Source organism: Syngnathus acus, chromosome 9, assembly GCF_901709675.1.
Source record: "Syngnathus acus chromosome 9, fSynAcu1.2, whole genome shotgun sequence".
Taxonomy (NCBI): domain Eukaryota; kingdom Metazoa; phylum Chordata; class Actinopteri; order Syngnathiformes; family Syngnathidae; genus Syngnathus; species Syngnathus acus.
The window spans coordinates 14,184,513-14,200,955 of NC_051094.1; the positions used below are offsets into that span (position 1 = coordinate 14,184,513).

Genomic DNA, 16,443 nt, shown 5'->3' on the forward strand with positions numbered 1-16,443 from the left:
GAGAATTTATTTTTCAGACTTTTTTTTCCATCTATTACTGTACCATGAGAATTTATTTTTCAGACTTCACTTCCATTCATATTTTACTTCTCTGATGTACTCATTGAGTGATGTACTTTGTATTCCTTACTTTTGTCAAATCAGCACTCAAAAAACAGTTGGCTCAAAAATAACCCTAATTGGGCCACATAGGAACCGTTCCAAGTGTTGGTTATTTATTTAACCTTAAAAGTTGACTCAAATGAATAACAAGCAGGGTTTGCTCGTTTGTTTTGTACAAAGACTATTTTCTAGGTTGTATTGGGGTTATTCAACTTTTTGGGGTTAAATGAGATGCAGAACCCAGAAGAATGAGGCTGATAAAGCTTAACTTAAAAAAAAAAAATCACTTGGAAAAAAAAACCACCGCAGAATATTTGGGTTCCATTTTGTTTATTTTGTTTTTAACACCCACAGATCAACGCTCACATCCTACTTTGTAGTTAGAATATGACAAATCTGCAGAGAAGAAATGCAGAGTGCCAAGGAGGTTTGAGAGCAGTCTCACAAGAATAACAGTTATGATTCCATGTTTGTGGAGTACACAACTAGTATTAGTCATGCAACTACGTAGTTGGAATAGTTAAAACATAATTGCGTTTAGACTACTGGTCTTAACCTATAGACATGTTAACATTACGTAGGATGTGCACAGACATTCTAAAATGTTGAACAACGCATTGTTTCAATCTAAATCCGAATTTAATATTAAAGATCTTGAGATTGCTCATCGCCTCGCAGTCGAATGCAACAGTGAAGTAGCTATAAATATCCTTGGCCAGATTTTTACATCACCCTACCATCCTCGATTGTAAAAACAATATATAGTATATATATGTAGTATATATATATATAGCTCAAATTTGAGTATGAATGAATATGCAGGGGTTCATTGTAAAAGGGATATTGTATATGTGCTATGGTCATAGTGGGAACAATATTTATTTTTTATATTTTTGCACTCTTTTTTACATAAACCAAAAGGGAAAGTGTACAAAAACATTTGAAGGTCAGAATTAACTTGTTTTGCATTCTGATAGTTTTATCATGACCCATGATGACCTGACAATGAAAACAGGTAAAACACTGTAGTCAGACAACAGGAATAACTGGAAGATGCAAGCTTTATTTAAAATTCTTTGTACACTACATTAATTCCCAGACACAGCTTCCTGGAGGCAAGGGAGAAGATGATGCAAGTCAGCACAAACTATGACGTTGGTTCACATTTCCATAGAGATACCTCTTTTTTTTCATGGTCTGATACTGAAGTCTCTGTTGGAGTCACTGCAGTTTTGCCATCTAGGTCAGTCATACAAGTTTCCTTCGCTGCTTCTGGATTAGCCCCCCTGAAGTATAGCATACAGACGATACACATGTCAAAGGGCCACAGACACATACATTCACAATCATGTTTGAGGAGAGTGGTGGGAGGGGGTGGAATACCTGGAGCGGGCACTCTTCCTCCACTTTATCATGACTGCAATCACAGCAATGATCACCACTGCACAGAGGCCAGCTACTCCAAAGACAATGGGAACTGGCAGGGCTCTGTCCTGACAGGAATCACCACTGTAGCCCATTGAACACACACAAGTTGTTTCTTTACTGATCTCAACACAGCGCCCCCTTCCACTGCAGCGTATCTGGCTACACGTTTGATCGTTCAACTTTAAAAGCGGTTTGCTGCCATTTGTGGCCGTGCTAAAACCAGAGAGAGGCTGAGGTGATGTCGCAGTCCAGGAGGTGGTCGATTGGGTGGGCACGGGTACCGTGACTCCAGATTTGGGTTTTAAGTCGACACCTGCAGGAAACAAATTTAACACACTGTTGCATCATTCATCATCATTGCAGGCAATGAACAGCACTTAAGTTTATAATGAATGTTTAAAACCATGACTTACAGTTCTCGTCCGAATGGTCAGAGCAGTCTACATGTCCATCACAAAACTTTTCCTCAAACTGGCAGGAAAGTTGATCTAGACAAGACTTGCTTCCGGCTGGACAGCGCTGCTCGGGAGAACAGTGGGTAGCGTTCACACTAATGTAGTCATGGGTGCACTTGCATGTTCGACCGTTTGGGGTGGCCAGACACAGGTGCTGGCAGTTGCCATTCTTTACTTCACACTGGTTAGAGCCTGTCACAGGTAGGACAACTTTAAAGACCATGCCAGGTTCGACGCCGTTGTTGCAACTTTTACATACCAGTCTCACTAGATTTGCTAAAAGCCTTCATGCTAATAACTTTGGTGTCAACCTCAAACCACAACTTGTTCTGCTGCTGGTCATCATTGTACCAGAGCCTGATTTTATCTATTGACAGAGAGAGGGGGGGGGGGGTGAAAGCTGCAGTTGTAAACATTTACATAGTTTGTTTTGAGGTACTAATGTCCTAGTCATTACCGCTGACAGTCATCCAGATCAGCGTGTCTTCACTGAGAGCAACAGCAGCCAAGCCATCAGCTACCTTTAATTCTTTGTACCCAGACCCATCGAGTTGAACAGACCCAATCACATGTAGACCTTCAAAATAAAAAATGGTTTTTGATTACACCGTAGATTAGGTTAAAACGACTAGCAAATCCAGGATCTCTGCCTGAACAAACCACCCGCACTTTAAATAAAGCCAATTCTTACTTGTGTCAGCCCAGAGAATACTTGCGCCATCAGTGGAGAAGACCAAAGAGTTTGGTTGGACACCATTCTTCCACACTACTCTTCTCTCAGCACCATCCATGTTGGCGCACTCTACAGTAGCTACTGGGCTTGCATCTTGCAGAACCTGATTGGTGAAACACACACTGCCCCTCGGTGGGTGAAGGGCAATGGACCGCACCTCACCGATCCCATCCTTTATCAACACCGTTGTATATACTCCACTGCTGGAGCTGACATGCAAGCGGGGTTGCTTGCTGCTGCTCCAATAGATATTGAAGGTTACCCAGTCCAAGGCCATAGCGGTGATTGTGTCACTACGAAGCTTAAGAAGTTGACCTTCAAAGGCCAAATTCAAGTCCTCAAGTTTGAAGGCGCGGAGGGAGGTTGTCCCATCATCAGCCAAAAGGAGGGTGTTGTTATGGAGGCTGTAGTCCATTATTGCCGCTTCATTGACACTTGGTACCTGCATAGCTGTGTGTTCAGGCCAGCCTTTTAGCTCCTGTGAAGTGTGTCGGGTCTGCAGGTAAATCTGTTAAACACAAAATGTATTACACCATATGAATGCAGTGAAAAACCTTCGTGGTATTAAACATTAAGTGGGAGCGGCAAACAGAAGGAAAAACACGCAAACCTTGGTGACAGTGGAGGGAGATAACAGCAACAGGAAGGCCGTGTCAATCAAGTTGGTGCAAGTCAGACCGTCTTCAGCAAGTATAAGATTGGAGGGACACTTGCATACAGCTTTTAGCCCAGGGGCCAAAACACACAAGTGCGAACAGTCTATTTTGCAAGGATTATTTCTTCTTTGCTGTAATATGGGGTGAATAATCTAAAGATCAGGAATTTGGGGGTAGGGAGAAGGGGGGGGGAAAAAAAAAAAAAAAAAACAGTTAGAAAGGTCACCCGTTAAAATTTCATTTCAATCTATGCGGAATGGTCAAAATTGTACAGTGTGAAAAAATAGCAAGCTCCGATTTGATAATCATTGACTTGCCTTTATACTAAATGGTTGTCTTGGTCTCTTCAAGAGAACACGAACATTTTTGCCAGTCATTTTATGGGCTGCCTGTACCACTCGTCTCTCGGCGTCAGACCAGTAGAGCATATCATTGAACACGGCCAAGGCAAAAGGATTGGCCGTTTCTTTCATCTGGAGGATCTAAAATTTTAAAATGTATTGGGGTGTGGGTTTGAGTACGACGATGCGACTGTTAAAATAATCTGGAGTGTTTTCCTGCAAAAATCTTACCCTAATGTCATCTCCATCAAGCGTTGCAGACCCGATTGCCTTTAGCCTCTTATCTGTCCAGTAGACTCTTTCAGCAAGAGCATCTAGCGCCACACCACCTGGCCAACCTAAACTGGAGTTAACCACTGCTCGCCTCTCTGAGCCATCCATTCCAGCCCTTTCAATCTTGACCATGTTGCCAATGTCAGTCCAGAACATCAGCCTGCGGTAAAAAGGAGAAATATAAACATCTTGGGTTTGGTGAAAAATTTAGTCATTGAAATAATCAAATACCCCTTTTCTGGTAATAGTGCAAGAGAATGCGGCTGATCCAGGTCTTCGTCCAGGATAACGCTGTATGACGAACCGCCTGCAGACATCTTCATGGCAACAATTTGACTATCCTCACCATCGATCCAGTACAGGTTTCTCCCAAGCCAGTCCAGAGCTAAAGAATCTGCTTGCACTCCTGTGAAAGAGGGTGTGGTGGCATCAGTAGCTAAGTCAGAAGTCATTTTCTTATCCTTGAAGAGCTTCTGTACCTTTTATTAGCATCCCTGTGGTCTTTTGCTCCAGAGAGGACCATCTGATACTATCCGTGTCGAGGCTGACCCAAAACGCCACCCTTTCGTGCCAGTCGTAGTCTAAAGATAAAATTATCTTCTTGGCAGAGGAGGACAAGACATCCAAGCTGCCACTGCGCAAGCCATACATGAAGATATCCGTTTGGACTGACGACAACAGAAAGGGTTCTCCTGCAGGACAATCCTTCAGTTATTGAACAAACAAGCGTAATGTCTTAATGTGTCAAAATTACTTGTGCATTAGACCATGAAATTACTTTAAGTATACTCGTAAGTGTGAACTAATTTGGTGATTAGCATGGAGTAGTAGCAAAATATCATAAACCCATTGATTTTACTCAATGGACAGGATTCCGCATTCTTCGACAAAATGGTAACAACGAACAGCTGACAAAGACATAAAACTTAAAGCTTTGATTAAACTAAAAAAAAAAAAATTGCAAACAAGGCAATGTTTGAAGGCAGACTACTCAAGCGTGCACATTCCCTTACCGGAAATACTAAAACATCTTAGTTTACCCTTGATTTTGCAGGTGTGTCCATCGGCGTCCATCATGTAGCCTCCGTGACAGTCACACTTGTAGGAGCCCGGGGTGTTTATACACAGATGACTGCACACATCTGAGTGGTGGTCTTTGCACTCATCAACATCAGCACACATCATTTTATCTTCAAGGAGTGTGTAGCCTAATGCACAGTGACATTTCTGCACAGAGGGAGGAATAGTTTACTTCCGAGACTAGAACTGAGGAAACTTTTAGAAGCCTTTAGTGTTTCTTACCGGACCCTGTGGTGTGCTGAAGCAACCCTGGGAGCAGCGACTGATATCTGCTTCGGTACAGTTTATCTGACAGCTCCCATCCTCATCGGAACCATCTGCACAATTTTTTATTCCATTGCACACCAGGGAGAGATCCACACACTCCAGACTGCCACATTGGAACAGGTGAGGAAGGCATGCAACCAACCCACCTAGTATGCACAAACAGAAGTTTGCAGGCTCTCCAAAAAACATTTAGATTTCAGACCAGCCATTTCCTCCCATTGGAGTTTAAAGTGAATACTGTTTAGTGTTCACATTGCTCTTGGTAAAAGGCAAATGCCAGAAAACCTTTCCCAACACATTTTAGGTCATATTTACACTACGCAGAACACAATTCTTTGAGTTACTACTCACACTCTGTTTCATCACTTCCATCAGGACAATCTTTTGTGCCGTCACACCTCCAGGTCACAGGTATACACATCGTCTTTGATTTGCACGACCATTGATAATCACCACAGCTCAGGGGACCAATGTCGGGACAATCCTGCAATAGAAATGAAACCAAGCAAGTGGAGTTGTTTCATGTTTTGACAAGTTGTATCACCACGTTTGCATGCGAGACCTTTTCATCTGTGCCATCTTTGCAGTCCTGTTCTCCATCGCAGAGCCACTGCTGAACCAGGCACTCTTTGCTCTGAGGGCAATGATGCTTGGTTATGCAGACTGGTGCTCTGACGCATCTTTCTTCATCCGAGCGATCCCAACAGTCTGGGTGGCCGTCACAATGCAGTGTAGCTGATACACACTGACCACTGCTGCACCTAAATTCGCTTCCACTGCAGTCCTTAACTACAGAAAACAGTTTAAAGAAATGAGGTTAAGGCTAATAAAATGGTGCGCTGATTTTTTTTTTTTTTTCTCCAACATACCACAGTCAGTCTCATCAGTGCCATCAAAACAGTCACGCTCCCCATCACAAAGGAAACTTTCAGGTATGCAGCGGCTCCCGCCATCACAGTGATGAGAGCAGCCCTCCATGTATTTGCCACATTTCTGTTCGTCAGAGCGGTCCTGACACTGAGGTACACCATCGCACACTTGATTCTTTTCAATGCACTTTTTACCATGGGCACACTGAAACTGGTCTGTAAAAGAGAATGCAAATTGTTACACATCCCTTAATTTAACAAAGCGCACAGCTCTGGAGAAAGGGGTCACAGTCAACTACTTGCAGTGTGCTAAAAGTCACTCTGTACTATTTCGTTTGCAGTATAATTTGGACAGAGGTTAGGCAATCATCAAGTTTCTCAAATCACTATCTGGTCTTGACCCACGTCACAGCATTAGGTCACCTACTACCACTAATAAAAATAATAGGGATTCACATTAATCCTGGTATAGTCAGAGGGCTGGAGTTCCTTTATCAACAAAAATCTCAATTCAGTGGCTCATTGAGTTAAAAAAAAATAAAAAATAAAACTTTCCAATACTTTAGCTTGTTCAAAGGCTCCAAAGCATCTGCTGCCTTGAGCTTTTGTTGATGCAATTTCAGTGCAGCCCTTTGCAATTTCAACAGCACTGCTCCAGTGTCAATTGCCAAGAGAAATGTGCTTACAGATGCAGAAAGCCTCACATTTATCAAAATTATATCTGAAACTGTACAAAGAGAAAATGCACAGCATTACCCGGTCCACATGTAGATAAGCATTCCTCTTCATCTGAGCCATCATTGCAGTCATCTTCTCCATCACAGACATGGTTGAAGAGGACACAATCGCTGTTGTCTTTACAGGGTTTGGAACCCAAAGAGCACTTGATCGGTTCAGATAGAAACTTGATCGGCTGTGTGGTGGTTGAACTGGTCCCTTCATTCACACCCTCTAATTTATGACACGGATAAACATATGGCTTCAGTGTGCACGAGTCACAGTCAAGAATGTGATACGGAAATGATTCCAGACATTTTTTTTTTGTTAAAAACTTACCACAATTTTCCTCATCTGTTCCATCTAAACAGTCCTTTTCTGCATCACATAGCAAGGGTGCGGATAAGCAGCGATTGTTGTTGTCACACATGTGAACACAGCCGTCTCGTTTTGAACAATGCAATTCATCCGACCCGTCCTGACACTGGAGTACATCGTCACACACTTCATTTTTGTCAATGCACTTCTTTCCATGGGCACACTGAAATTGGTCTGAAATTGAAGACAGGAAATATCCACAACAAGAGCCAATACGTAATTTAATCCAATTTCTAAAAATGTTTTTAAAAAAAATCAGTACAGAAAATATATTTTGAATTGTACTTTGGAGCACATCATCCTTCTAATAAAAGGGGAAAGCTTGAAATATAGTTAGGAAAATGTTGATTTACCATCGTTACAAGTTAGTTCGCAATTCTCTTCATCAGATTCATCTTGACAGTCAGGCTCCCCATCGCATACATGACTATAGAGCACACACAGAGAACCATCCTTGCATTGCATGGAGCCTCGGCTGCACTTTAAAGGACTGCTTTCAGCTGAAACATCCAACAGAAGAACAATTAAAAATGTCCAAATTGTTGGACTTCCTTCCAAGTTTAAATACGACCATAAAGTATATTTGGATTCAGAAATGTGGGGAATTAAAATTCATGTAAAGCTTTGATATATATGCGCAACATAAACATCTCACCTGCTTGCAGAGGAGCTGTTAACGGCAACAACGCTGCAAAAAGATACAAATATACGGCCATCACAACATTTAAAAGAAAGTGGACCAGACAGTGCTGTTCACAACACAGAAGCGCTTTATAATCCTTCAGGTGTGTTCAATGCATCCTAATTGACCACGTGAGTGATAGGTGGAGCTAATGGATCATCGAGCATTTTATTGTGAGAAATATTCACTTGAGATACGATCAAGCTCGATCTACTTTATCAACATATACGTACATCAGTGTTCTTAACCTTGTTGGAGGTACCGAACCCCAGCAGTTTCATATGCGCATTCACCAAACCCCTCTTTAATGAAAAATACAATTATTTTTTTCAAATTCAAGACAGATGTTTTTTACTGGTGCACAAAATGAGCCGTGCATTAGTGATGTGCATTCCAGTTCTTTTAGGTGAACCGAATCTTTAGAATCAGTTCACTCAAAAGATTCGTTCAAACGAATCGTTCAATGAATCCCCCCTAACCCTAACACCCCCCCCCCCCCCCTATTTTTTATTTTTTTAAACGGACCCGATTAAACGCTATAATGACTCGCCACGGAGAAAAACTGCCCCGCTGGAGCCGTCTATACATACATACCACGAGAAAAAGAAAAATACAGAAGAGAAATGTGTTCTGATTATTAGTTACTGTTAGCGACATCGATTGTTCCCCTCATCAAATTAGGATGCACGTGACGAATTTAGTATTATACTTGTTAATTAGTTATGCATTTTGTTCCTTGTGTGTGCGCGCGCACGTTTAGCCCATCAACAGGTGCTAATACAGTAGTCGATTCTATTCCATGTGCATTCATTGGCAGCATATCAAATCTAATGAAGGAAATTGTGTCCGATTATTTGTTCGTTTTTTTTTTTTTTTTTTTGTCCTGCTCAGCTGCATCTGGGTACGGCGCACAGGGTAAAGATGCCATCAAAAACTGGCTGCTGCTGCTTATCTCTGCAACGCTGCCAGACACCTGTGGTCACGTATGTTTCTCACCACACACACCTATAAACAGACAATCTATTTGGCCAACCTCATAAGAGTCTCATGGCAGTTCAATTTGAAGATGCTACAGATTTGACTGAAAGAAATCATGAGAAAGACAACGCCTTTATTTTGCTTCAAACACGTGTACATCAGTTGAATAAAGTGACATTTATTCCGAAAAAAACGTATCAGAACCTTTGTTTTCAATTTAAGTGTCTTCTTACGACTGGCACTCGATTTTCCACACGAGCAGGCAAGCAGGCGTTTGCTGTGAAAATTTCGTACCGTGAGATTATTTTACAAGTGGTGGCAACCGAGCTCGAAAAGAAACCAATACATTAGAATGGAGCTGATTGCCGTCGGCATGCTGACGCCCTGACAGGAAGCGGCGTCACACGGCCGCGTCATCACATCAGTTGGACGCTGCTCAGCATCACTTGCCACACCTCCAACCAGTTGATGCTCCCGAAATCAAGTTGAGGACCTGCGAAGTCCAGCTGGAGCTCGTCGTTGAAGTCCAGGTGGAAAGTGCCCATCCCGCCGCACTTGATGACAATCTGAACAGTGACAAGATGGCGGCAGGCTCAGTAAGCGCTCCGACTCTTTCTACTGCGGTCAAGCGGCGCCAAAAACACATTAGTCATGCATCTTCAATCACCTTGAAGGGGAGACCGGCTCCGAAGGGGCGTCCGCGGGGAAGGTCCCCGGTCTGCTTGTCACCCCACTTGCGGTCCACTCCGGAGTTGAGGGTGAAGGTTTGGCTCTCCAAGTCCATATTCAGGTGCAGCGCCGCGGTAGCGTTCTTGCCGTTGGTGTCGCGCGCGTCCAGGTTGACCACCAGCCTGCCACACAAATGCCATTGTGCTAGCTGCCTTCTTTGAGTGTGTGTGTGTGTGTGTGTGTGTGTGTGTGTGTGTGTGTGTGTGTGTGTGTGTGTGTGTGTGTGTGTGTGTGTGTGTGTGTGTGTGTGTGTGTGTGTGTGTGTGTGTGTGTGTGTGTGTGTGTAGGGGGGTTTTATTACCTCTTTGCTTTGGCCTTGGATTGTCCTCTGATGACAATGCTCCGGGCCACACTGAGACCGTCGAGCACAGCTTGGAATCCGCCCATCTGCGCACACCCGAACAAAAAAGAACGACGACAACGAGGCAATGCACTTTGGAGACAGCTCAGCCATTAACTCACCGGGTTGGCAATCATGGCGAGCAGGCACGAGCATGTCACGTTGTGGGAGGAACACGCCTTGTCATTGGTGGAGATTGCGCACATCTCGAGCTCCCCATCGGTCGGAGGAGGGCCGGCAGGACTGGTGGCAGGCTTGACCATCGTCGTGGGGCAGGGAGCAGGAGTAGGACAGGTGGCAGGCTTGACCGTAGTGGGAGCAGGAGTAGGACAGGTGACAAGCTTGGCCGTAGTGGGGCAGGGAGCAGGAGTAGGACAGGTAGCAGGCTTGGCTGTAGTGGGAGCGGGAGCAGGAGTAGGACACGTGACAGGCTTGGCGGGAGTGGTGGTGGGGCAGGGAGCAGGAATAGGACAGGTGGCAGGCTTGGCCGTAGTGGGGCAGGGAGCAGGAGTAGGACAGGTAGCAGGCTTGGCTGTAGTGGGAGCGGGAGCAGGAGTAGGACAGGTGACAGGCTTGGCGGGAGTGGTGGTGGGGCAGGGAGCAGGAGTAGGACAGGTGGCAGGCTTGGCTGTAGTGGGAGCGGGAGCAGGAGTAGGACAGGTGACAGGCTTGGCTGGAGTGGTGGTGGTGGGGCAGGGAGCAGGAGTAGGACAGGTGGCAGGCTTGGCTGTCGTGGTGGTGGGGCAGGGAGCAGGAGTAGGACAGGTGACAGGCTTGGCTGTCGTGGTGGTGGGACTGACAGGACCTATTTGAAAGGAGAGCACACATTAGAAGATACTCAAATGTTGCTGTTGGATCCCGCAAAGGGTTCAACAGTGGCCACATTTTGAGAGACGCCTTGAACTAAATAAACTCATCAAATGGTGAACATATTCATGCAAAAAAAAAAAAAAAAAGGAACTACACAGAAGTAATTGTTTCTTGATAGACATTGCCAATTATGAAACCATGAATTGTTCAAAAGGGAGAGTGGACCAATTTGACAAGAATGGCTTTGATGCGCGGGGCCAATGGCGGTTGTGAGAAGGTGCCACGGAGGTGAGTATGACGCCCTTCTCCATTTGGCCAGGAGGTGGCGGCATCTTCTGCAAGCGGGGAGTCGCCCCCTTTTTTTTCTCCAGGCTGGCTGTCACGCACGCACGCACGCCACGCCACTTGGACTATTTCCAGCGCGAAGTTGTAGGCAAAATGTGAAAGTAAATATCACCAAGTCCTAATTTTTTGGAGTGTAGTGACACGCTACAGTTACAAAACAAGATCTGTACTCACGCTTGCAGATGTAGGACTTAAGATTAAGAGCACATGGGAAGTCATTCCAATGACCCAAGGGCCACATTTCAACGCAGTTTTCTTTTCCACCCAGGTTGTTTGGCTCACCGCCATTCCATGCCCTGCAAGAGAAAACATTTTTGGCGCTAACTGTTTCAGTGAATTTTTTCTCAAATAACAATGAGAAGACATCTTTCAGAGCTCTTGTTCATGAATAATGAGGTATTTTTCAGGGTTAATCGTCATCATTTAAAGCAACAAGTACGCAAGAGAAACCCTTTGAGCAATTCGCCGCCTGACGCTCACAAGCTGTCGCACGATTTCAACGGAAGGACACTCACGAGTAGTAGAAAGGTGTTGCGTCTGCCCACTGCCACGGTCTGCCAGTGGTCTCACGTCGCAGGCCAATCCAGGCTCTGGCACCTTTTTTTAGAGATTGCAGCCAATCCTGCAAGAAAGACAAAGTTCAATGAGAGAGAGAGAAAGGTGAGCGAGCGAGCAAGCAAGCGAGCGAGTCGTGGTACCTGCTCCCTTTGGTCCAAAATGCTTGCCAGGTGGGCTCCCTTAGACGCACACTCGAGCCTAGCGTCCCACCACGACTTACGGTCATTTCCGAAGAAGTAACAGTGTTTGTTGTATTCCGGCCATCCGGTCGGACACCCGAACAGCTCTGGAACGACAACAAGAACATGATGAGAGCCACGCATGATCAACCACTTGGCTTGCAAGACGAAAAGAAAAGCTGGGGTGCATGGCTTGTCGTCTAACAATGTCCTCAACACTTCTCTCTGTGTGCTTTCTGCGCAGTAAAGGCAGAAACCGGCTTTAATGCGATCTTTCTTTACTTTGTAGCAGTTTTTGGACAGTGAACTTTACAAATTAGTTTTTCCGATGACATAGATCGTGCTCATTTAAAATGGCTGGGTTCAAAATTGGACCGACCAGGAAGTTGAGGTTCCAATTTTTCACCCAAATTGGGTTGTTTTTTTTACCCAACAATTTTACGAGTGTGCCATTAAAGTAGAAAACGTTCAAAACTTCCAAGTGGAAGACAATACATCAGATGAAGAAAGATGAGATCAAATCACTTATTGAAATAACATATCAATCATCTATCAAATAATTGCTCACCAGTGCAGGTCTGACACAGTGTGAGGGTCATCAAGAGCCTGGGAGCGAATGACGGCGACATGGTGGGGATGGATGTGGTGGGCCCAGCTCAGTCAGAAACAAAGCAGCAAACCACTTGGACTTGAATTAAGATGCTGGTGCGTCGTCGGTGCTCGCTCGCCAGTGTCAGTGGATGATGCTTGCTGAACTTGCACTTTGACCGTGTGCCAGTCAGCTCCTCCCAAGACATGCCCCCAACACGCAGCAAAGATGATGCTCTTTGCGTAGTTTTAGACAGGGAGGGAGGGAGGGAGGTAGGGAGGGGTCCTAAGTTTTGTCCCTGAAAAAACAAAACTTGAAACTGAACATGCCTGTGTGGAGTCTGACTTTGAAAAATTGAACAGGACGTGCGTGACGTCATTTCAAACTTCAGACAAGCCTTTTAAGATGCGCAAGAAAAATATCACAAAGAGTAAACATGCATTAAAGCTATGTGTTCTCATGATTTCTTTTTTTCAACCTGTACTGTGTGAACCAAAAGGCCGACGACACTATATGTTGATTCTACATGGAAATCTCATATCATGACTATTTCCACGAAAATGGCCAAGAGTATTGGAATTGTACGTAAAACCCGTCATCTAATCTGCTCCGAGGTAGCCACTATGCTATACTATTCAATGAGCTATCCGTATTTGAACTATTGTAATATCGCTTGGGCTAGTACTCACCAGACCAAACTTGAGCCTATATACCGTCTGCAGAAACGAGCTCGAAGAGCAATATGTTGTGTACATCCAAAACATTCATCTCAGCCTCTTTTTACTCGGCTAGGTATCCTCACTGTTTTTCAAGTTAATCATCTTCAAATTGGTCTCTTTGTTCATAGCTCATTGGGGAGAACCCTTCCCCTATTTCTGTCATAACCTATTTAGACATAATTCTCAGGTCCATAATTACACCATACGCAGCTCAAATGACCTCAGACCACCAATAGTCCGTACATCCCAAATGCAATGTAACGGGCTACAGAGGGTCAAAGATTTACAATTCGCTGCCACTATTTTGAGGGGACTCACCAATTTAAGAAGGCTCTGAAATCACTTCTCTTAGACAATAAATATTTTCCATATGGTATGCTAAACGAACCCGGATCCATATATTATTCTCTTGAGTTATAGTTTTGGTGTGTTTAACCTATTGCTGTATGCCTTATCCCTGTTACTCATATTTCTCTTATTTTTCATCTGTATGACATGTATTAGGACGCATATTTCTCGATCCATTGAAATTTGACCTTAAATGTACTCATATTTCTGGAGAATGCCATTTCGTAAGCCAGCCCCCGGGGGGTTTTTTAGACATTCTCCATCACATTTATTTAATCGATGTACATTTGAAATGTTTTTGTATGTGAAAATAAACAAACAAACAAAATTATATATGCATTTATGTATGAGCTTCTCACGAATAGCAGAGGGAAGGTGACCCTGTCTACATTCTGCAGCAGCAGCAGCAACCTCTAAGATGGGGACCGTGTAGGGACAGCAACCTGCACATTAAAGGCGCAACACGAAATCAACACGTTGGTATGCAGCGGAGGAGTTTGACAGCTTGTTACAAACTATTCGGTTTGTCCCTGCTTTTAGGTGGAGGTGACGCCCATCTGCGCACCTTCCTTGCGATGAACGCTCCCGTTTCTCCCGCCGCAGATTCAAGGTCACAGTGAAACACAAAGACAAATACTTTGATACTTTTAAATATTGAATAAAATGATACAACTGTATCCGTTTAGGAACAGGCTGTAGCCGGAAAGAGATTCAGGTGTGCATTTGCAGGCATAACACACCCAAATGGAATGTACTGTGCCCCCTCTCTTCTGGCCATTTCAAAAAGTTTTTTTTTTTCTTGTTTTTATTTTTTGTGTTGTTTACTTGTATGTATATTGTGTACTATGTCTTGTCACCATGGGATAGTGGGAACGTAATTTCGATCTCTTTGTGTGTCTTGGCATGTGAAGAAATTGACAATAAAGCAGACTTTGACTTTGACTTTTCTTTTGCAGTCATCTGTTGAGAACATTCATTCAAATCAAATTGTTACTTTTTTAATCAAATTGTGATTCATTCGTTTGTATCCATCTGGGAATTCCAGGTATTTATCATGTGCTACATGAATTGTTGATAGCTTCCCTAACATCGTAGCTCATAATTACAAACACATATAAAGAAAAGTTGAAACAGTTAAGTTTCAACTTTGATAATATATATATATACACTACCGTTCAAAAGTTTGGGGTCACATTGAAATGTCCTTATTTTTGAAGGAAAAGCACTGTACTTTTCAATGAAGATAACTTTAAACTAGTCTTAACTTTGAAGAAATACACTCTATACATTGCTAATGTGGTAAATGACTATTCTAGCTGCAAATGTCTGTTTTTTGGTGCAATATCTACATAGGTGTATAGAGGCCCATTTCCAGCAACTATCACTCCAGTGTTCTAATGGTACAATGTGTTTGCTCATTGGCTCAGAAGGCTAATTGATGATTAGAAAACCCTTATGCAATCATGTTCACACATCTGAAAACAGTTTAGCTCTTTACAGAAGCTACAAAAATGACCTTCCTTTGAGCAGATTGAGTTTCTGGAGCATCACATTTGTGGGGTCAATTAAATGCTCAAAATGGCCAGAAAAAGAGAACTTTCATCTGAAACTTGACAGTCTATTCTTGTTCTTAGAAATGAAGGCTATTCCATGCGAGAAATTGCTAAGAAATTGAAGATTTCCTACAACGGTGTGTACTACTCCCTTCAGAGGACAGCACAAACAGGCTCTAACCAGAGTAGAAAAAGAAGTGGGAGGCCGCGTTGCACAACTGAGCAAGAAGATAAGTACATTAGAGTCTCTAGTTTGAGAAACAGACGCCTCACAGGTCCCCAACCGGCATCTTCATTAAATAGTACCCGCAAAACACCAGTGTCAACATCTACAGTGAAGAGGCGGCTGCGGGATTCTGGGCTTCAGGGCAGAGTGGCGAAGAAAAAGCCATATCTGAGACTGACCAATAAAAGAAAAAGATTAAGATGGGCAAAAGAACACAGACATTGGACAGAGGAAGACTGGAAAAAAGTGTTGTGGACGGATGAATCCAAGTTTGAGGTGTTTGGATCACAAAGAAGAATGTTTGTGAGACGCAGAACAACTGAAAAGATGCTAGAAGAATGCCTGACGCCATCTGTTAAGCATGGTGGAGGTAATGTGATGGTCTGGGGTTGCTTTGGTGCTGGTAAGGTGGGAGATTTGTACAGGGTAAAAGGGATTCTGAATAAGGAAGGCTATCAGTCCATTTTGCAACGCCATGCCATACCCAGTGGACAGCGCTTGATTGGAGCCAATTTCATCCTACAACAGGACAATGACCCAAAACACACCTCCAAATTGTGCAAGAACTATTTAGAGAAGAAGCAGGCAGCTGGTATTCTATCGGTAATGGAGTGGCCAGCGCAGTCACCAGATTTGAACCCCATTGAGCTGTTGTGAGAGCAGCTTGACCGTATGGTACGCAAGAAGTGCCCATCCAACCAATCCAACTTGTGGGAGCTGCTTCTAGAAGCGTGGGGTGCAATTTCTCCAGATTACCTCAACAAGTTAACAGCTAGAATGCCAAAGGTCTGCAATGCTGTAATTGCTGCAAATGGAGGATTCTTTGACGAAAGCAAAGTTTGATGTAAAAAAAATCTTATTTCAAATACAAATCATTATTTCTAACCTTGTCAATGTCTTGACTCTATTTTCTATTCATTTCACAACGTATGGTGGTGAATAAGTGTGACTTTTCATGGAAAACACAAAATTGTTTGGGTGACCCCAAACTTTTCAACGGTAGTATATATATATATATATATATATATATATATATATATATATATATATATATATATAAATTATAATCATTTAATAATTTATTGCAG

The 16,443-nt window shown here is 43.4% G+C and overlaps 3 protein-coding genes across 3 annotated transcripts in view; all 3 read right to left on the reverse strand.

Annotated features, from left to right (window-relative positions):
- Nucleotides 1-16,443, reverse strand: part of LOC119127745 (gastrula zinc finger protein XlCGF8.2DB-like) — a 235,055-nt gene that overhangs the window by 26,031 nt on the left and 192,581 nt on the right. The gene's annotated exons all lie outside the window — the stretch shown is intronic.
- Nucleotides 1,229-10,040, reverse strand: lrp13 (low-density lipoprotein receptor related-protein 13). The gene is made up of 20 exons (XM_037259868.1): nt 9,990-10,040; nt 7,955-7,987; nt 7,653-7,799; nt 6,961-7,473; nt 6,205-6,420; nt 5,898-6,124; nt 5,687-5,819; nt 5,291-5,481; nt 5,029-5,215; nt 4,468-4,680; nt 4,220-4,394; nt 3,947-4,148; nt 3,692-3,856; nt 3,329-3,526; nt 2,677-3,226; nt 2,443-2,562; nt 2,245-2,352; nt 1,944-2,177; nt 1,486-1,843; nt 1,229-1,388 (listed from the first exon to the last, which is right to left on the reverse strand). The coding sequence occupies exons 3-20, from the start codon at nt 7,762-7,764 to the stop codon at nt 1,250-1,252; spliced, it is 4,041 nt and encodes a 1,346-aa protein (XP_037115763.1). The 5' UTR covers nt 7,765-7,799; nt 7,955-7,987; nt 9,990-10,040; the 3' UTR covers nt 1,229-1,249.
- On the reverse strand, nt 11,217-12,707 carry LOC119127756 (perlucin-like protein). The gene is made up of 4 exons (XM_037259862.1): nt 12,489-12,707; nt 11,882-12,027; nt 11,699-11,805; nt 11,217-11,479 (listed from the first exon to the last, which is right to left on the reverse strand). Exons 1-4 carry the CDS (start codon nt 12,547-12,549, stop codon nt 11,302-11,304), a joined length of 492 nt encoding a protein of 163 aa, XP_037115757.1. The 5' UTR covers nt 12,550-12,707; the 3' UTR covers nt 11,217-11,301.